This window comes from Podarcis vaucheri, assembly GCF_965113315.1.
Source record: "Podarcis vaucheri genome assembly, chromosome: 4".
Lineage (NCBI taxonomy): Eukaryota > Metazoa > Chordata > Lepidosauria > Squamata > Lacertidae > Podarcis > Podarcis vaucheri.
In genome coordinates this window covers 29,237,241-29,258,239 of record NC_138762.1, presented here as the reverse complement: position 1 = coordinate 29,258,239, position 20,999 = coordinate 29,237,241, and the positions used below count along the sequence as shown (strand labels likewise).

At 47.7% G+C, this 20,999-nt stretch overlaps 1 protein-coding gene across 3 annotated transcripts in view; it reads left to right on the top strand.

The window, feature by feature from the left end:
- HSPH1 (heat shock protein family H (Hsp110) member 1) overlaps positions 1–20,999 on the top strand; it is a gene marked incomplete at its 5' end in the record, with an annotated part of 45,691 nt that overhangs the window by 12,185 nt on the left and 12,507 nt on the right. For 2 of the 3 annotated variants that reach the window (XM_082220270.1, XM_082220269.1), the window contains 7 exons: positions 11,157–11,214; positions 13,768–13,908; positions 14,944–15,066; positions 16,606–16,705; positions 17,502–17,635; positions 19,387–19,631; positions 20,519–20,747. In XM_082220270.1, coding sequence (XP_082076396.1) covers positions 11,157–11,214; positions 13,768–13,908; positions 14,944–15,066; positions 16,606–16,705; positions 17,502–17,635; positions 19,387–19,631; positions 20,519–20,747 — 1,030 coding nt within the window. Of the gene's footprint in view, positions 1–4,962; positions 5,305–11,156; positions 11,215–13,767; positions 13,909–14,943; positions 15,067–16,605; positions 16,706–17,501; positions 17,636–19,386; positions 19,632–20,518; positions 20,748–20,999 lie in introns of those variants that run through there. The other variant, XM_082220271.1, reaches the window with a different exon arrangement.

The following is a 20,999-nucleotide window of genomic DNA, read 5'->3' as shown; positions in this document are numbered from 1 at the left end:
CGGGGCCCACATATTTTAGGGGGCCTGCAGGGCAAGACAGCCAGATTTGCAGTAACATTGGTAAGGAGCTGCTGCTCTTCTACACACCATAACTTGAATAGACTGAGCAAAATAAAAATAATAATCCTTCCAGAAACCCACATAACCTGAAGGTGTTGCTGTGTAATGCCAGGTCAATGGTGAATAAAACCACTGCCATCCACGACCTGATTGTGGATGGAGGATTTGACCTGGCTTGTGTGACAGAGACCTGGTTGAATGAGACAGATGGGCCCGTCCTTGCTGCCGCCTGCCCGCCAGGTTTCTCTTACGCACAGCAACCCAGGTCATGTGGGCGGGGAGGGGGGGTTGCAGTGATTTTTAGGAAGTCATTAGTCTGCACCAGGCGTCCTACTGGGAAGACCCAGTTTTCTGAGTGCATGTTCTGGAAGTTGGGCAATAGGGGCAGTACAGGATTCCTTTTGGTGTACCGACCTCCCCGCTGCACCAAGGATTCCCTGTCCGAGCTGCTTCAGGTCGTGGCGGATGTTCTCCTGGAGACACCTAGTTTGGTTGTCCTAGGGGATTTTAACATCCACGCCGACACGACCTTACAAGGGGCCGCTCGGGACTTCGTGGAAAGCATGGCCTCCATGGGGCTGTCCCTGAATAAGTTGGGCCCAACTCATAGTCATGGACATGCCTTAGACCTGGTATTCACCTCTAGCGACGTGGGTGATCTGACACTAAGTAAAAATGAAACCAAAGAAGTGCCATGGTCAGATCACTTCCTGGTGCAACTGGACTTCTCCGCGACCCTTCCCCTCTGCAGGGAGGTGGGACCAATTCGGATGGTCCGCCCCCGCCACTTAATGGATCCAAATGGTTTCCAGAGAGTGGTAGGGGATGCTTTATCCCATGTTGATGGCCTTTCAGCTGATTCCCTGGTGGCCCGCTGGAATGCGGAGTTAACCAGGGCTATCGACTGTCTGGCTCCGAAGCGCCCTCTCCGATTGCATGGAGCCAGGACAGCCCCGTGGTTTTCTTCGGAGCTGAGGGCGATGAAACAATCGCTGAGACGGCTAGAGCGTCGGTGGCAGAAAACTCACTCCGAATCTGACCGGACACAGGTTAGAGCTCAACGTCGAGCCTACCAAGTGGCGATAGCGACGTCGAAGAAGACTTTCTTCACCGCCTCTATTGCATCTGCAGAAAATAGTAGCAGGAGACTCTTTCAGGTGGTCCGCAATTTAACGGAACCACCTTTACCATCGGGGCCTTGTAAAGACCCCAAGATCTCCTGCAACGATTTTGCAAAGTTTTTTGCAGATAAAATCACTCATATTCGGAAGGAGCTAGACACCACCGTGGGAGCAGGGCTGGGGCGGGAGAGTGCTAGAGCCCTGTCTGGTCAAGTTGCATGGAATCAATTTCAATCCGTTACCCCCGAGGATGTGGACAGGCTGCTTGGACGAGTGAAACCAACCACCTGTCTCCTTGATCCTTGCCCATCCTGGCTTATAAAAGCTAGCCGGGAAGGGCTGGGCGATGGGCTCTGCGGGGTGGTGAATGCTTCCCTCTGTGAGGGAACATTCCCAGATCCGCTGAAAGAGGCGGTCATTAAACCGCTTCTTAAAAAACCATCTTTAGACCCGGCCAGTATGGCCAACTATCGCCCAGTCTCAAATCTTCCATTCTTGGGCAAGGTGATTGAGCGTGTGGTTGCTGAACAACTCCAGGCACGCCTGGAGGATGCGGACCATTTGGATCCCTTCCAATCAGGGTTCAGGCCTCATCATGGGACTGAAACTGCCTTGGTCGCACTGGTTGATGATCTCCGGCGAGCTAGGGACAAAGGTGAGAGTTGTTTCCTAGTTCTGCTGGATCTCTCAGCGGCCTTTGATACAATCGACCATAACATCCTTCTGGACCGTCTAGAGGGGTTGGGAGCTGGGGGCACTGTTATACAGTGGTTTCGCTCCTTTCTCCTGGGCCGTGTTCAGAAAGTGGTGGTGGGGGATGAGTGTTCAGACCCTTGGGCCCTCACTTGTGGGGTGCCTCAGGGTTCCGTCCTCTCCCCCATGCTTTTTAACATCTATATGAAGCCGCTGGGAGAGATCATCAGGGGGTTTGGACTGGGTGTCCATCAATATGCAGATGATACCCAGCTCTACCTTTCTTTCAAATCAGAACCAGTGAAGGCGGTGAAGGTCCTGTGTGAGTGCCTGGAGGCGGTTGGAGGATGGATGGCGGCTAATGGATTGAAGTTGAATCCTGACAAGACAGAAGTACTGTTTTTGGGGGACAGGGGGCGGGCTGGTGTGGAGGACTCCCTGGTCCTGAATGGGGTAACTGTGCCCCTGAAGGACCAGGTGCGTAGCCTGGGAGTCATTTTGGACTCACAGCTGTCCATGGAGGCACAGGTCAATTCTGTATCCAGGGCAGCTGTCTACCAACTCCACCTGGTACGCAGGCTGAGACCCTACTTGCCCGCTGACTGTCTGGCCAGAGTGGTGCATGCTCTAGTTATCTCCCGCTTGGACTACTGCAATGCGCTCTACGTGGGGCTACCTTTGAAGGTGACTCGGAAACTACAACTAATCCAGAATGCGGCAGCTAGACTGGTGACTGGGGGCGGCCGCCGAGACCACATAACACCGGTCTTGAAAGACCTACATTGGCTCCCAGTACGTTTCCGAGCACAATTCAAAGTGTTGGTGTTGACCTTTAAAGCCCTAAACGGCTTCGGCCCAGTATACCTGAAGGAGCGTCTCCACCCCCATCGTTCTGCCCGGACACTGAGGTCCAGCGCCGAGGGCCTTCTGGCGGTTCCCTCATTGCGAGAAGCGAAGCTACAGGGAACCAGGCAGAGGGCCTTTTCGGTGGTGGCGCCCGCCCTGTGGAATGCCCTCCCATCGGATGTCAAGGTGATGGAAAACTACCTGACATTCAGAAAACATCTTAAGGCGGCCCTATTCAGGGAAGCTTTTAATGTATGATATTTTAGTGTTTTTTGGTTTCTGTGGAAGCCGCCCAGAGTGGCTGGGGAAACCCAGCCAGATGGGCGGGGTATAAATAATAAATTATTATTATATTATTATTACTTAGAGACCAACTAAGTTAGTTCTTGGTATGAGCTTTCGTGTGCATGCAATACTTATTCGGATAAGTGTGTATCTGAAGAAGTGTGCATGCACACGAAAGCTCATACCAAGAACTAACTTAGTTGGTCTCTAAGGTGCTACTGGAAGGTTTTTGGGTTTTTTTGTTTCAACTACAGCAGACCAACACGGCTACCTACCTGTAACTTGAATAGACTGAGCTTTGTAACTATGTTATAAGACGTGTAACATTAAGAACCTGAGCTTGCTTTTTCCTCTTCCCTCCCATTCCTTTTTCTTGTGCCGTATCTTTTTTAGACTGTGAGCATCTTACACTGATTTTTGTAAGCCACTCTGATGTTAAATACACATAAAATGTAATACTTGTATGCATCGAGGTTAAAGCTTATGTAAAGCTTTGCATTTGCAAAGCAGAGATGTTTACATTAAGCCAGAGGTTTCACTCTGGGTGAAAGTAGAAAGCTGGTGTTTTTCCATTTCAGAGGGTTAAGCTACTTGATGATGACTCATTGGTGGAAATTGCAGATCTCTCACAGGAGAGAAACTTAAGAAGTCAGTGACAGCTACCAGTAGCAGCAGTCAAAGCTAATCTCCGTAATGAACAAGCTTAGGATCTCTGTGACCAGAAAGGAAAATTTACTGAACTGCATAAAGGACTGAATGGCATTGCCTACTACTTGAAAGCAATGCTACTTTGTTTCCGTATAATGTTTATGTTCTGTATAATGTTTAATTTTTTTGTAACTAGTATTTAAGACTGTATTGTGGTAAAGCTTTGAAATATACTACGTATTAGGGTGGAAAGCTCATTTATCTCTACACAATGTCCAGATAACTCAAGGCCTGCCTCTCCATATATGAACTGACCCAGATCTTGCTGTCATCAAATGAGGCCCTTCTTCAAGTGCCCTCTGCAGGAGAGGTCTGGCAGGTGGCAACACAAGAATGAGCCTTTTCTGCAGTGGCTCCCCATTTGTGGAATGCTCTTCCCAGGAAAGGTTCACCTGGCACCTTCACTATACATCTGTAGGCGCAAGGTGAAAACGTTCCTCATCAGCCAGGCCTTGGGCTGACTAACATCCAATATATTTAAAATGTGTTTGTGGGAGGGCGAGAGGGTACAGGGATACCTACCAACTCTAAAATCCCACGAATCTAGGAAATAATTGCCATTGAATTCAGCGGGCTGTACCTTGCGGGTAAATATAATAGCACTGCTCTGCATAATGACAATTTTATAGTACTTCAGGAGCATAGCTGTCAACCTTCCCTTTTTTTGCGGGAAATCCCTTTATTCCAGCGCTGCTTCCCGCTGATATCCCGGATTGTTAGATATCCCGTAGACTGTCCCCTGGACAGGTAAGGCTGCTGATCTCTTATTTTCAAATCTGAAAGTTGACAGCTATGTTCGGGAGTGGCGATAGCGGAGTTTCAGAGGGTGAAAAAAGAGTCATCATGACAACCCGATGAATTAAACAAGCCCGTAGGTTACAAATGACGCAGAACTAGAACTGTCACTCTTTTAGCAAACACGCATCACTTTCCCGCTTAAAGAGCCCACTCTATATAGCACACCCGCCAAGAAAAGCCGAGAGCGCCTTTTAACAACAACTCCGAATCATTCCACTTCCCGTCCCATTTCACGGCGCAAGGAAAGCGCCACCCACGGCCCGGCCGCGCATGCCTTCACGCGAACTTCCCCGGTCCACGCCTCTTACCTGCGTCAGTCTGGAACGTTCGCGAGCTGCCGGGCGGAGGCAGGCGGCGCGGCGTCCGCCGTCGCCCGGGCAACGGCGGACGTCACCGGGTTCCCGGCCTCTGCATTGGCTGGGAGGGCTCGAGCTCGCCGGAGAAAGGCGGAAGCGGAAGCCGCACGTGGAGCCGGCTAAGGAGCTTGTCGCAGTTTCTGGAAACTTCTGCCCATTGTCACATTTCAGCCTCCTCGCCGGAGGCAGAGATTTTCGCGCGCAGGCAGGAAGGCAGGCAGGGCGCGGCTTTTGCTGCGGCGGCGGCTGGGCGAGGGTTGCACCTGCAGCGGGGGAGAGCCGAGCGGATCCATACCTTCCCCAGCAGCGTCCGGCGCAGGGAGCCCCGCCATGGCCGTGGTGGGCTTTGACTTGGGCTCGCAGAGCTGCTACGTGGCGGTGGCCAGAGCCGGGGGTATAGAGACCGTGGCCAACGAGTTCAGTGACCGGTGCACCCCGTGAGTAACAGATCCGGAGGGTGGGGGGGGGTGTCGCAGGCAGGCAGGCGAGATCTCCCCGTCAAAGGGCCCGGGGCAGAAAGAGGGTCGCCCTCCCTGCCATGAAGGGAGAGAAGATTGCGGGCTTTGCAAATGCAGGCGTGCGATGCACCTGTGTCAAACTGAAGGCGACAATGCCTGCATCTGATGGAAGTGGTCCTCTGCATCTTTGCTCTCACGCAAACCCCGTTGAGTGTATATAGGGCTTACTCGGGAGTAAGTAGCGATCAGGTAACAGCCTTCTTTAATAATTAATAATAGGCTTGGTGGTTACCCACGCACGATGAAGCCAGACATCCGCTGGCCTTTTTTTTTTTTTACATCCCCAATTCTAACCACGGAGACATCAGTGGCATTTACTTGCAAGTAAGCACGTTTCCTTGTAAATGAGTCCCGTTGAGTTTAGCGGAGGTTGCTCTCAAGTAGCTGTGCCCAGGACTGCGGCTCTTTCTTAGAAGCGGATCCAGCTGTGTTGAATTAAATGGGGGGGGCGCCTAGGAGGGATATTTAATTCTTTCCAAGATATGTGAGCTGCCTAGAACGTGGCAAACGGTTCTTATTTCACACGTGTGTGTGTATATATTCCACCCAGAAAGCTCAGTTTTGTTGCATTCCTCTCACCCTTGCCGCTTACTTCCAACATCTCATGCATGGAAATTTAAGAGAGCATCATAGAAGCAAATGAACTCTCTCACGCTTCCCTTAGCCTATGGTGGGCGTGTATATAGGGAGAAGATGTTGAGTATTGCCTTTTTCTTGGATTGTTGATTGAAGGGGGGGGGGCAGAGATTATGCTGCAGTGCCTCTTCACAATCTGTGTCCCCTTCACTTCCTATCACCAAGCAGTTTCCACCTACTTAGTGCTTAGGTGCTAAGGAAGTGGGAGAGGGAGAGTGATGATGCAGTTGGAAAGAAGAGCTTGCTGGATCGTGTGCAGCTATGGGGAGATGGACTAATACTCAGGAAGCTTAGACCAGGATCTAGAAGCTTCTGTAGTTTTCTCTCCTCCGGATAGAGACAGAGGATGCAAGCAAGTGAATAAACTGTTTTTTTCTGCCTATCTCAATAGGGTGGAGCATCAACCCAGAGTGGGCCTTTGAGATAAAGGTTAGACTGGTAAACTCTAGAAAGTTGAGATGCCATAGGGATGGGAGACCATGGACAAGCGCCCATTTCCACACCCAAAACTGCCTAAGTGAAAGCTTATGCATTGTTAATCTTTAAATGCCATAAAAACACTGTTGTCTTGCATTCATCAAAATGATTTCATTTAACCTCCCATTTGCTAGTAAAATGGAATTACTGTTTTGCGAAATGATGCATGTCTAAAAAGTGTGTCACCAACATGAAAAGTTTGGAAAGCTCTGTTTTAAAGCCATTTTTGTACCACAGCCTTTCCCCAGATGTTCAGGATTCCATCATAGGGGGTATGCAATTGTTCATAAAAGCTATTTGTAAATAAGCAACATTTTAATCCCTAGAATATATTGTATCTGAGTGGAATACAGTGGTACCTCAGGTTAAGTACTTAATTCGTTCCGGAGGTCCGTTCTTAATCTGAAACTGTTCTTAACCTGAGGTACCACTTTAGCTAATGGGGCCTCCCGCTGCCGCCACACCACCAGAGCACAATTTCTGTTCTCATCCTGAAGCAAAGTTCTTAACCTGAGGTACTATTTCTGTGTTAGCGGAATTTGTAACCTGAAGCGTATGTAACCTGAGGTACCACTGTATGTCCTGCCTTCTGTGTTGGAAGCAATATGTCTCTGAACATCAGGTGAGGAGAGCACTGTTGCACTCAGATCTTGCATGTGGACTTCCTAACAAGCATTTAGCTGATCACTGTGAACAGAGAACAGAAAAGTGAACGAGAATGACCTTTGGCCTGATCCAGCAGAGTATATTCCGCAATTTGTGTAGAACTTGGCGTTTTCCCCAACTCCTCTTCTTCCCCTCCCTGTTTGCTTCTGAGAGCAAATTCCATAGTTTAACCATACATCACGTGAAGAAGTACTTTCTTTTGTCTGTCCTGAATCATCCAACATCGAGCTTCATTGGATGTCCCCAGGTCTAGTGCTCAGGACCACAATACCTCAAGGACCACCTCTTCCCATCTAAACCAAGCTGCACCCTGCACCCATCATTTGAGGCCCTTTTTTGTGTGCCTCTTGTTGGGGTCCAGAGGGTGGCAACACAAGAACTGCCTTTTCTTCAGTGGCTTCTGGCTTGTGTTTTTATACTGTAAATCACCCTGTAATCCTTGAAATGAAGTATAGAATTTATAAAGTATAGAATGCCATAAAATGGTATAGAATTTTAATAAACAATAATTATAATAAATGAGACAGGGAGAAAAACTTTGCTCTATCCACTTTCTCAATGCTATGAATCATTTTATACGCTCCTATCATTTGGTCTTTTGTTTGTCTGTTATCTAAAGGCCCGAATGCTGCAATCTTTCCGCATAGATAAGTTGCTTCATCCCTTTGATCATTGTGGTTGCCCTTTTCAGAAACCTTTCCACCTCTACAATAACCTTTTTGCAGCGAGGCTAGCAGAAATGTACACAGTTTTCACAGATGCCACACAATGGGTCAACATCTTCATTGAGCTATGTGGTATGATCCAAAGGTCTCATTCCTGGTCATTCACTGTCCGTTCAGACCACACAAGCATACTGTATGTAAAAAAATTAAAATTGGGCCCAACATGCATCACTTTGCACTTGTTTATACAAGCTATACAGCAGGCATAGGCAAACTCCGGCCCTCCAGATGTTTGGGACTACAATTCCCATCATCCCTGACCCCTGGTCCTGTTAGCTAGGGGTCATGGGAATTGTAGTCCCAAACTTATGGAGGGCCGGAGTTTGCCTGTGCCTGCTATACAGCGACATACCTTTGAGACAGAGGCTCAATTCTAATGCCTTTGTTGACTTGGCACAAGCCCCAGACCCCCTGTCTTGTGTTTATCAGAGCAATGGAGTATCTGATGTATTGTGCTGTATTTTCAATACTTTGTCCCCGTTATTTATTTTCATAGAAAATAACTCAGTTGCGCAGTTCAAGCATAATACTATCGTTTATTGGACTGATCAGAAGTGATGTAGGAAGTGTTCTTTCCTTGTCAGTATACCAGTATAGAGGGAGCTCTTAACGCATAATTCCCTCGATTTGGGTGATGTGGAAAGCAGTCATGTAAGAAACCTTCATCTAAGCCAGGTGCTCAAGGGAAGAAGGGGCGAGGATGGAAAGGTCATTCCCAATCTGATAGATCTTGGTTTATCAGACTAGGATCACTTGTGTATGAATTGTACAACTATGACAGGGGTAATTTTTAAAGACGTTGCAAGTGTAATTACTTTCTTTAGACCAGACCCCCTCAAAGGGTCAACTATATCCCCAGATTCCCAGCTTTCATTTTAAAAAAGCAGTAGCAAGTTTCCAGCATTTTTAGAACCCGAGGTGTGAGGCAAAAATGTACAGACACCATTCTTCAAAGTTTTGTGCAAAAGTAGCCTGCTTTGCCATTTCAGGGTTTTGTTTTGCTTCCCTCCCTCCTGAAAAAAAATCCATATGTGGATACCCACATATGTGTGTGAGAGAGGAAGAAGTATGTATTTGCTGCCTCCGAGAGGGAGAGAGGTAGCTGTGTAAGAGAGAGAGAGAGAGAGAGCAGAGGGAGGTTTGTATGAATGTGTGATATGAGTGGTCTTTGGGGGAAATTGAGAGCTGAATATGCAAAGTGTGTGATGTGGGCACCTTGTATATTTTTCTTGGTACTATGAAATCCTTCCTCTTGTTATTTTACAGCAATGGCATCATTGTGTGTCCGGGTGGAGTGGGGAGTAGAATTCAATATTGTATGATTTCTACACTAAGGACCAGCAGGACATAGCTGACTAGTTTTCCCTGGGTTGAGGAAGAAGCAATGACTAATTTAGTGTTCTGCCATCCCCCATAACAGCCATTTTGTGAGTGGTGCCCGTCCCACTTTCTAAAAATTCAGAATGTGTCTGTTGGTTCAAAAAGGATGGTGAACTCTGCTTTGTAGTTTTACAAAAATAACTTTACAATATATCTTTTTTATATATAAAAAAAAACTTTTTAAAAAAACAATCCTGAAGTCATCACATGGTTTCTTTCCCCAACCCTGTTTTGCTGGTTAGCTCAGTTGGTTAGAGCAGGGGTCAGCAACCTAAGGCCCATGGGCCACTAGCGGCTCCCATGGGCCACACTAAACCAGTTCAGAGCAAAGCGGGGACCACCTTCCACGACACTGGCGGGCTTCCCATTGGCTGCAGGAAGCTCCTGCGGCCAATGGGAAGCTACGTGCACTTCTTCCATGCCGGAAATAGCGTTAGTGCGTGCGCGAGCACACACTCCAGCCCACCACAGCGTCTGCAGGACGTGAACCGGCCCAAACCACAAAAACCTTGCTTACCCCTGGGTTAGAGCATGGTGCTGATAACACCAAGGTCATGGGTTTGAAACCCGTGTGGGTGCATATTCCTGCATTTCAGGCGGTTCAAGTAGATGACCCATGGGCATGGAAACTCAGAGCATAGCGGCATCAGGACAGAAGAAAGTTCCGCTGCCCATTATGGAGGGAATGTATTGCACCCAGGGCTGCTGTTTCCATAATACCTGTTACCGTCCTTTGCCTTGCAGAGAGCTCCACTGCCCTGAGTTTTGTTTCCACTCTGATTAAATTACCGGTTTTGTACAGCTCTTCCTTTCATAACAAGCTGGGGGGGGGTGGCTGAGGGATTTCCTTCAAGCAGTCTTGACCCCCTGACCAATTGACCTGTGATTCAAGATCAAATGTGGAAAATTCCAGCCTTTGCATATTTTAAATTATCAGCACTGTCAGCTCTTAACTGTGCCATATGGTGCCGTTCTATTGGGACTTAGGTCATTTCAACACAATTACCTGCAGCAGCAAATATGTAAATCTTTGTAGAAATGAAGTATTCCTGTAGTTTTGGGCAGAAGTTATGTTTTTAGTATCTTCACAGTGCTGACACAGGCAGTCACTATTAGGTAGGCATGAACTGATGCTGTTGTAATGCACGGCTTTAAAAATGCTGTTTCCTGACCACATCCACACTATCCATTTAAAGCACTGCTACGCAGGTGGCGCTGTGGGTTAAACCACAGAGCCTAGGACTTGCCGATCAGAAGGTTGGCGGTTCGAATCCCCGTGACGGGGTGAGCTCCCGTTGCTTGGTCCCTGCTCCTGCCAACCTAGCAGTTCGAAAGCACACCAAGTGCAAATAGATAAATAGGTACTGCTCCGGTGGGAAGGTAAACGGCGTTTCCGTGACCTGCTCTGGTTTGCCAGAAGCGGCTTAGTCATGCTGGCCACATGACCCGGAAGCTGTACTCCGGCTCCCTCGGCCAATAAAGCGAGATGAGTGCCGCAACCCCAGAGTCAGTCACGACTGGACTTTAATGGTCAGGGGTCCTTTACCTTTACTATACCACTTTAGCGGTTATAATAATAATTTATTATTTGTACCCCACCCATCTGGCTGGGTTTCCCCAGCCACTCTGGCCGGCTCCTAACAGAGTCACTGGGAGATGTCTCACAGGGCTACAATTCCCAGCACCCTCCACAAACTATAGTACCCATGTTTCTTTGGGGGAAGCAATGACTGCCAGAGAGCGCTTTAAATGTAAGGTGCAGAAGGAAATGTTTACAAGTGCATGTTTTTAGATTCATCGAATGATATCAGAGAAGCCCACCAGCCTCTCAACCAATGGCAATTTACTGTGTATATTATAATCACTGGTGGATTACTTTCTTTTCAGATCGGTGGTGTCGTTTGGGTCCAAGAACAGGGCAATTGGAGTGTCTGCTAAGAACCAAGTGAGTCATTTTCTGAATAACAGCAAGGGAAATTACACTGGGAAATTAGTAAGGTGGCTGTTTTGAAAATAAGACACTGGGAATAGAAAAAATAAATCAATTACCCATGCTGCTTCTCAGAATGTAGGTTGCTGAAATTATACTAATACCTGCTGCTAGACCTGACAGATGGGGAGAGGACTATTACACTCATGCTCTGCTTAGAGATTTCCAAAGGCATTGGGTTGGCCACTGTGAAAACAGGGTGCTAGGCTAGATGCTGGACTTTTTCCTAATCCAGTAGATCTTTTCCCATGTTCCTATACTGGGCAGAGAGCAAATGCTGAGTGTAGCCCTTCAAGTAGCTGTTTTCTACACTGCTTGGGCTTTCCAGGGACCCAGAAACTCATCAGATGGGCCAGGGGCCTGTCCCCCTTTGCTGCTGCTTTTTAAAGTACCAGGTAAACAGATGGTGCTACATATATTATTCATCTGTCTATCAAAGCCAAATCTGAATTGTAGATGGAGGCCACTCACCTATCAATCATCAAACATCATGACCTGCAGGGATTGGGGTCAGGTGTCATCGTGGTGTAGTGGTTAAGAGCGGTGGACTCGTAATCTGGTGAACTGGGTTCGCGTCTCCGCTCCTCTACATGCAGCTGCTGGGTGACCTTGGGCCAGTCACACTTCTCTGAAGTCTCTCAGCCCCACTCACCTCACAGAGTGTTTGTTGTGGGGGAGGAAGGGAAAGGAGAATGTTAGCCGCTTTGAGACTCCTTAAGAGGAGTGAAAGGCGGGATATCAAGTCCAAACTCCTCATTTTCTTCTTCTTCTTCTTCTTCTTCATCATCATCATCACGGAGGGGGGGTGTGACAAAATGACAAAAATGTGAGTTTTTAAAAATAGGCTCACGAAAACTTTTAGTTCAGTCAACAAACGTAATGAAATGCGGCTGGCACTGGGCGCCACACCGCAGGGGCCGGCACTTACCTGGGAGTGACGTGGTGGCTTGGGCGCTTGCAGGCTCCGCGCTACCTGAAATGGCAGCGTGGGGCTTGCGTCTGCCCACCGCCTCTCCCTCAGCTGCCCTACAGCTGAGGTGGCGGAGAGGCTCCACGCAGCGTGCCCTGCCCCTATGGGTAGCTCACCCTGCCCCTGGCTGCAGGACGTGCGCGCTGCACTGGGCACCCGAGCGGCTAGCTATGCCGCTGCTCGGGGGGTCTGCTTCACCAGAATGTTCCTCACAAGGAAGCACACTGGTGGACCAAAACCCAGCAAGACTGAGCCCCACTGCCAGGATCAAACATGGTGTTGGGTCAATTGATTGACAGGTGGGGTTGGTTGGGGGAAATATCCCCTCAGGTCAAATTGGACCTTCTGGCAAGCCAAGATGAGCCCACTGGCTGGACATTCCCTATCCCTCTTCTAGCGTGACCTCATTCTCTTCAACGTCTACATGAAACTGCTGAGGGAGCTCATCCAGAGTTTTGGAGTGCATTGTCCAAGTGTGGCAGTGGATATGTTTTTCCTTGGGTTGCGTACCAGATGGGATCCAATAAACCGAAGCTCAATCCTGGCAAGACTGAGGCACTGTTAGTGTGTGATCCCCTGTTCTTGATGGGGCTACATTCCCTCCAAAGTAGCAGGCGCATAGCTGGACTGTTGCTTGAGGCTGCACCCCTCTCTGAACAGAAACAGCCTCCTTTCAGTTATCCTTTCTCTGGTAGCCTCTAGGTTAGATTATTTTAATGCCATGTACACGGGGCTTCCTTTGAAGTTGATTCAGAAACTGCAACTGGTGCAGAATTCGGCAGCCAGATGACTGACGTTAAGACGGTCTGAGCATGTAAAATCAATTCTGTCACCAATTTTGTTTCTGTGCTCAGTTCAAAGTGCTGGTTTTGACCCATAGACCCTTATGTGGTTTAAATCCCCAATACCTCAAGGACAGTCTCTCCCCACATGGACCAACCTGGATCCTGTTCTCACCATCCATGTGCTCCCTTCAAGGGAGGAGCAGAGAATTTTGACACAAGAACAGATCCTCTCAGTAGCAGCTGCTTTTTATTGGAATGCATTTCCCAGGGAGGCCTACCTTGTGCTTTCATAACTTAATTTTAGGCACCAGGCAAAAGTGTTTCTACCAGGCCATTGACTTTTCATTATCTCTGGCTTCCTTCAGTGGGTGGTATGCATTAGTCCTGCCCTTTAAAAATATGAATGAATTACAGATTTTACTCTGCTTTAGTTTTATGCTTGTTTTAATGCTATATTTTTAATGTTGCAAGATGCTTTGAGTTACTTTAAAAAATAATACTAATGAGTTAAGTAAATTATTGTGTCCCTCCCACCTGTATAAGTTGGCCAGTGAGAAGGAGCCAGTTAGAAAAGGTTGCCCACCCCAGTTTTAACTAGTAATGATAAATGAAACTTGAAGCAATAGACAGAACTTGAAACATGCCTAAACTTGAAATATGCCTTTGTTGACAATAGATCTCAGTTTGCTTCTGGCATCTTCTTTGACAAGATGGACAGTCACCAGGGTTTTCTCTCCCCCCCCCCATTTATAGTTAATTACCCATGCAAAGAACACGGTGTTTAACTTCAAGAGATTCCACGGCCGTACATTTAACGATCCTTTTATCCAGAAGGAGAAAGAGCACTTGAGTTACTCTGTTGTTCCAATGAAAAATGGAAATGTTGGAATAAAGGTAAGACGAATTCATCACTTCTATGATTTTACTTTTTTCCCCCCAATCTCCTTTCATAAGATAAATGGGAGTACATCACACTATGCCAACCTTGACTGCAGCTCATGGTTTGTCTGGAGCAAGACAAACCATGACCTTTGGTTTGATGGTAATGTCGAGTCGGGTAGAGAATCTCTGGCCCGCTCACCTCATTAGGTCTTCTAGGCCCAGCCATGTCTGCCCATCTTATACTTGATGTCACGAGGGAGGTAAAGGGGTTTGTAGGCACCACCAGTCAGCTGTAATGTGTCCAGTCGCGGACGATTCTGGGGTTGCACGCTCATCTTTCTCTGTAGGCTGAGGGAGCCGGCATTTGTCTGCAGACAGCTTCCAGGTCATGTGGCCAGCATGACTAAGCTGCTTCTGGCGAACCAGAGCAGCGCACGGAAACACCGTTTACCTTCCTGCTGGAGTGGTACCTATTTATCTACTTGCACTTTGACGTGCTTTCAAACTGCTAGGTTGGCAGGAGAAGGGACCGAGCAACAGGAGCTCACCCCGTCGTGGGGATTCGAACCACCGACCTTCCGATGAGCAAGTCCTAGGCTCTGTGGTTTAACCCACAGCGCCACCCGCGTCCCTTAAGCTGTGCTTAATTGAAAGCAAAAGCTTCTCATGGCCATACTGGAGGGGAGCAAGGCTCCCTGCTACTCATGTCATGATTAACCACAGTTTATCTTAAACCTGAATGTGGTTGTTGTGGCTTTTTCCCCGCCCCTCATACTTCAGCCTTTTCCTCAGATCTTGGCCTCCTGTCAGTTTTCTCACATTCTCAGGGTGTGTGTGTGTGTGTGCGGCTCATTTACACAGACTGGCTGGTGCTCATCCACAGCTAGCTGTGACTTTCAGATGTGCAATAGGAAATGTTTTTGGAAATCATTGTTTTGTAGAACGAATTTTTGGTGATTAGAATCTAAGAATAATAGTGGACTGACCTGGCTCCGGCCCAGCTGGAATTGCTGCAATAGTTGCTTTACTCTTTTTCCGTTTCTTCAGGTTATGTACATGGACGAAGAGCATTTATTTAGTGTGGAGCAGATAACAGCTATGCTACTGACGAAACTGAAGGAGACGGCAGAGAATAACCTCAAAAAGCCTGTCTCCGATTGCGTTATTTCAGTAAGTAGCTCCATTTAACCTTGGGTTTGTATTTGTCTCCTCTTGTGCTGACCCTGTAGGCCCTGTTGTGCAGGTGTCTAAGCAACTTTGAATATTGAATATAACTGGACCCGGCGGGTGATGGGGGGGTACCTGATGCTGCAGCATCAGTGAAGCTAAGCAGGCGGAGAACAAAACAGAAACCTCGATGGGAATACTCTGGGACACCCACGTAAATGTGGAGACATTGTTAAGATGTGAAAAGAAAACATTGCATTTGGTTACTTATAGATCTATAAGAGTAATACGTCATTTTGAGCGTCTGCGCAAGCGGCGAAACCCGGAAGTAACCCGTTCCGTTACTTCCGGATCGCTGCAGAATGCAACCTGAAAACGCTCAACCTGAAGCATATTTAACCCGAGGTATGACTGTATGTGAGTGTAATTGAAATAGACAACAGATACTGACAAGTACTAATAGCACATATATCATGTATTAGTGCAAAGTGGTGTGAAATACTGTGGGCAGTATCCAACATTCCTTTCCTGCCAATGTAAGAGACTTCCACTGGTGGAATGAAACTTCCCCTCCTCTCCTCTTCCCTGCACCCCCCCCCTTGCACCCTCAAAATCAGCTATATTGGAGGAACTTCTGAAGCAGTTTGGGGACAGGCCTGGAGGAGAAGAGAAGGGGAGAGTTCCGTTGTACAAGGTGAGTTCTGCTTGTGGAGCACTGGATACAGCCAAGACATAAAGAAATCATACAGTAAACATATACACAATGATTATGAATTCTTAAGTTAATATAAGGCTTTTAATTAATTATACATCCACATGCATAGTTGGCAAAAAAATGAAATTAATTCTACAGCATAAACCACCAACGTGTGTTTTAAAATTGGGTGGCTTATGTTGAAGACTTAAAGGGAACTGATTTTTGCCACCTTTCCATGAATTTATAATTTTGCAAACGTATTATGTAAATGTATTATATTGCATGTTGCTACAGTTTGCCATTCCTTTTAAAATAACTGCAGAAGTGTGAGAATATGCATTTTAAAACATTTATATCCCGTCCTATTGTCTGCTAACTTTTATTTGCTTGATATTTATGTACTTAAGCATAGGTTGGGTGAAGTTTTTTTTGTTTTTGTTTTGTTTAGTAATATTGAATTTATTCTGTGTTTGCTAAATTGTTGACTTTCATTATTTTGAATTTACTGACGTGTTTTGTATCTTGTATATTTGTGTTTCCAGTGTTCTCTATTTTGATGTTTTGAATGTGTGCTATAAGCCACTATGGGCACAGCTCGTTGAGGAAAAGTCACATCTTAGTAAAATCAATCAGTCTTCTCAGCATGTTACTCAATGCAATGTCCTTGCTGAAATCAGCCATCAGGATTGCACTGGGGCAGTGAATGAGAGGCCAACTTAGTAGCCAGGGCTGAAATACTGTGCCTTTAAATTACTGCAAAGGAAGCCCAGAGAGATTGTATTTTAAAAACAAATTAGCAGGACTTTTGGTAACCCTCCATACCTCTATGTGATCGCTTCCCTTAGGTTCCAACTTTCTTCACTGATCCTGAAAGGAGGTCTCTGCTGGATACTGCTCAGGTTGTGGGCTTGAATTGTCTCAGGCTCATGAATGATATGACAGCAGGTGGGCCAATGAAATTTACTTCCTGTTTACATAGAGCAAAGTGTCTCCCCTCATGATTATAGCCACGCCTACCATCGATGCAGTGGGACGCGGGTGGCGCTGTGGGTAAAACCTCAGTGCCTAGGACTTGCCGATCGTATGGTTGGCGGTTCGAATCCCTGTGGCGGGGTGAGCTCCCGTCTTTCGGTCCCAGATCCTGCCCACCTAGCAGTTCGAAAGCACCCTTAAGTGCAAGTAGATAAATAGGTACCGCTTTATAGTGGGAAGGTAAACGGCGTTTCCGTGTGCTGTGCTGGTGCCGGCTCACCAGAGCAGCTTCGTCACGCTGGCCACATGACCCGGAAGTGTCTCCGGACAGCGCTGGCCCCCGGCCTCTTAAGTGAGATGGGCGCACAACCCTAGAGTCTGTCAAGACTGGCCCGTACGGGCAAGGGTACCTTTACCTTTACCTACCGTCGATGCAAAAGCATATTGTGAAAATGTGCTGTCCAGGCATGTAAGTTTTCCCAGCAGATAGACGCGTAAGCTCAGAAAACTGCTTCTGGAGTTCATAAGGGCACTAGGTGTCAGCTTGTTAACCTTTTTATCAAGGCCGCGTGGTTGGGGATGGTGAAGGGAAAAGGCAGACTGGAGCTATTCTCCATCTTTTCTGCTACATTTCTGAGCAAGCGAACTTTGCTGTCTCAAGTGTATACCAGGGCTGAGTGCAGTTCCACCTCCCCAGCCGGAAGTGCCATTGACTTTCTAGCTATCTTAAGCGGCTTTGACTTAACATCAATGGTTTGTCTTTTCCCAGTGGCCCTGAACTACGGGATTTACAAGCAGGACCTTCCAGCTCCAGAAGAGAAACCACGATTGGTGGTGTTCATAGATATGGGCTACTCGGCATTTCAAGTCTCCGCCTGCGCTTTTAACAAGGGTAAAGTGAAGGTAGGCAGAGCCCGAGGGGCCGATAGGAGCAGACCTGTTGGCAAACTCATTTCCGGGAATGTGGATGCAGAATGCAAAAACTGGAAAGGGGAGGAGAAAAGCTCTGTGCAGAGTGTTGCAAACAGGACAGAAAGCAAGCAGCATGTGGTCAACTGGGGCCAGAGGTCTGAGTGGTTCAGCTAGGAGTGGCGTGTCAGGCGGGACAGAGCCGCAGCAGGAGCGTCCTGGCTGCAGTGCTGCTGCTACTTCCCACGAAGGCGAGAGGGAGGTGACAAGTGAGGTCAGGGCTGTATCTGTATCCGTTTAATATGAACAATGGGATAAATAACACAATGCTTAGTTTCATGTCTTGAGCAGCACACCCCCCATATCTGGATGTTCTGAGATAAGAGACCAGGTGCACTGGGTTACCATAGCAACAGAGATCGGGTGTGTGACTGCTGAGTCATTCGCCCTCCCATTGGCTCAGGGATGTAGAGACAGGTATAATAGTCTCTGGGGCATTGCCTTCATTGGGTCCAATTACATCTCCTGGTGCTGTCCTGTTCTGACTCTGAATCTGTGAGAGTCAGGAAAAGGCTGTGGGTTTTGCACAGCAGCGTTGGCTAGCATGGCAATTGTGTCAGCAGATTTCTCTGTAGATATGTATACAGTAGTACCTCAGGTTACATACGCTTCAGGTTACAGACTCCGCTAACCCAGAAATAGTGCTTCAGGTTAAGAACTTTGCTTCAGGGTGAGAACAGAAATCGCTTGGCGGCGGCAGGAGGCCCCATTAGCTAAGTGGTGCTTCAGGTTAAGAACAGTCTCAGGTTAAGAACGGGCCTCCGGAACAAATTAAGTACTTAACCCGAGGTACCACTGTATTTAATTCAGAAACCAGAAGAACTGTATATAGTAGATAGCCGTGTTTAGCTTTGCCTTGCTCCTGAAGACAGTGATCACTTTGTTGCTTTGCACTGTGTGGGAGAGGAGTTTTCCCCTCAACTAGGGACTCTGGAAGAAGCTGTCTGCTGGGAGAAGGAAAACCCAGAAGACTCTACTGAGGCTCTGCATACTCGGACGATACATCACACGGGTTGCGGTGTGGTGAACTACCAACTGGCTTGCACAAGTCGCTAACTGTGGGCATGTTGACGGGAGTGCCAGATGGGCTCTGTTGGTGTCCCTGCACAACTCCAACCTCCCTCTCTCCCAGGGAATGGCAGTGGCATCACTGATGGGCTGTTTATTGCTACAGCTCCACCCCATCTGGTGATCTACTCCTGTCCTTTCCATTCATTCTTCTGCTGAGTTACCTGTCCCAGTGTTCATCATGATGTGGCCAATGAGCACACTCGACTCCCATTGGACAGTCCTGGGGTCCCCTGCGCCTCTTTGCTTTAGTTTTGCTTCTGTAAATTTTGTGGGTCTTTTGTGTATCTGTATTGTGGTATCGTTTCGGCCACATGAGCAACTACTCTCACACCGGAACTTCGGAAATAGACGGAATGACGGAATCTTACCCATGAATTATGCCTGCGTGATTTGAGTATGTTCTCCAAGCCGGCCTTAAACTGGTACTGCCTGTGTTGATTTAGCATGCACTGGGAGCTCTGTGTATGTTTGTACATGGATGTCAATGTTATGATTAAACAACGCTGGTTGGTAGCGCCGTTTGCTTAGCCTTCGTATCAATAGTCATTTCATTCCAGGTTTGAATGACGGTGCTATGTAGGGCAGCTAACATTGCCTTCTTTTCTTCCAACCAGGTGCTTGGCACAGCTTTTGATCCTTTTCTGGGCGGAAAAAGCTTTGATGAAAAACTAGTGGATCACTTCTGTGCTGAAATAAAAGCCAAGTACAAACTGGACCCCAAATCTAAAGTACGGGCCCTTCTTCGTTTATACCAGGAGTGTGAGAAGCTGAAAAAACTAATGAGCTCAAACAGCACAGATATCCCACTTAATATTGAATGCTTTATGAATGATATAGACGTGTCTGGAAAGATGAATAGGTGAGAGATCCCTCTGATGCGGTTCAATTGTACTGGAAAGAATAGATTGCATGGAAACCTTTGAACAAAAAGACAAACAAGAGAAGGTTTATACTTCATAGGAAGCACGTCAGATATAGCTCTACGTTACTGTTCTGTCACCACAAGGATTTCTGCTTGCTCTGTGGGGCGTTCTTCCCCTCTGCTCCCCCTGCACACCCCCTAAATCTGTCCTAGGGGTTTCCCCAATCCTCTGGAGCAGATTTGGGGAAGGTGCAGGGTGCACACAGTGGCAGGAAGAGGAGAGGAAATTGTGCAGGCGGAAGTCTTCGCACTTACAGGATGCGGTAGCTGAAGGCCATCCTTTGTAAAATGTGTGAAGTCGCCCTTTCTAGGCATGTCCAGGAGCTACGAATGGAGGCACCAGTGAACTGTCCTTATGCTTGTCTTGACCGGGCACAGGAGTGAGGTGGCGCTGCAGTGCTAGCTTCCTGGCAATGGTTTGCTTACCGAGGAGGAGAGAAGTTTGTGGGGGTGCTAGCGCTCTGGATCAACTTCACTGCGCAACTCCAGCCTCCTTGCCCCACCCTTCCTCCTGCTAAGAGGAAGTAACTGCCATTAAGTCTAAACTTAACAGTAGCACCCCTGTCTTTCTCCCCTTTCAAGCGAAAGCTCTGAAGACTTTGTCTCCAGCCACAATATGTGAATGTGTGTTTGCCATCAAACACCTGCCTTGGGGGAGCTCCTTCGCTTCCATTTTGTCCCTAGTTCACGGGTGCGGACGAAAGGCTTTCTCTCGCTTTTGAACCGACCAAGGCGATCAGGGTTGAGCAATCGCCATAGACCGCCTTGCTTGAACTCCAAGGAAGCCTCAGCCCTCGGTTTCCCTTTGTGTTTTCCCTGCCTAGATCCCAGTTTGAAGAAATGTGTGCTGACCTCTTGCAAAAAATAGAGCTTCCCCTTCGTTCCTTGATGGACCAGACTCAGCTCAAAGTGGAGGATGTGCATGCTGTGGAAATTGTCGGCGGAGCCACACGCATGCCAGCTGTCAAAGAGAAGATCGGGAAGTTCTTTGGCATGGACGTGAGCACCACCCTGAACGCCGACGAAGCTGTCGCAAGAGGCTGTGCCTTGCAGGTGTGTGGGCAACACCCCCCTTCCGGGAGATGGGTCTCTTGGCTTCAGCTGGTCCACACTTTGGGGGTGCCTTTGGAAGGGAGAATTTCTGCTGGAGAAGTGGCGGGTGGTGGGGCTTTAACCCATCCAGCATCAATCTGCTCTAAATCTCCCCCACCCTGCCAGCAGCTTTTCCTCCACAGGTTAAAAACAAGTACTTATTAATTACATGTATGATTCCAAAACAAGTCTTGATATCATGTTGAATCTGTC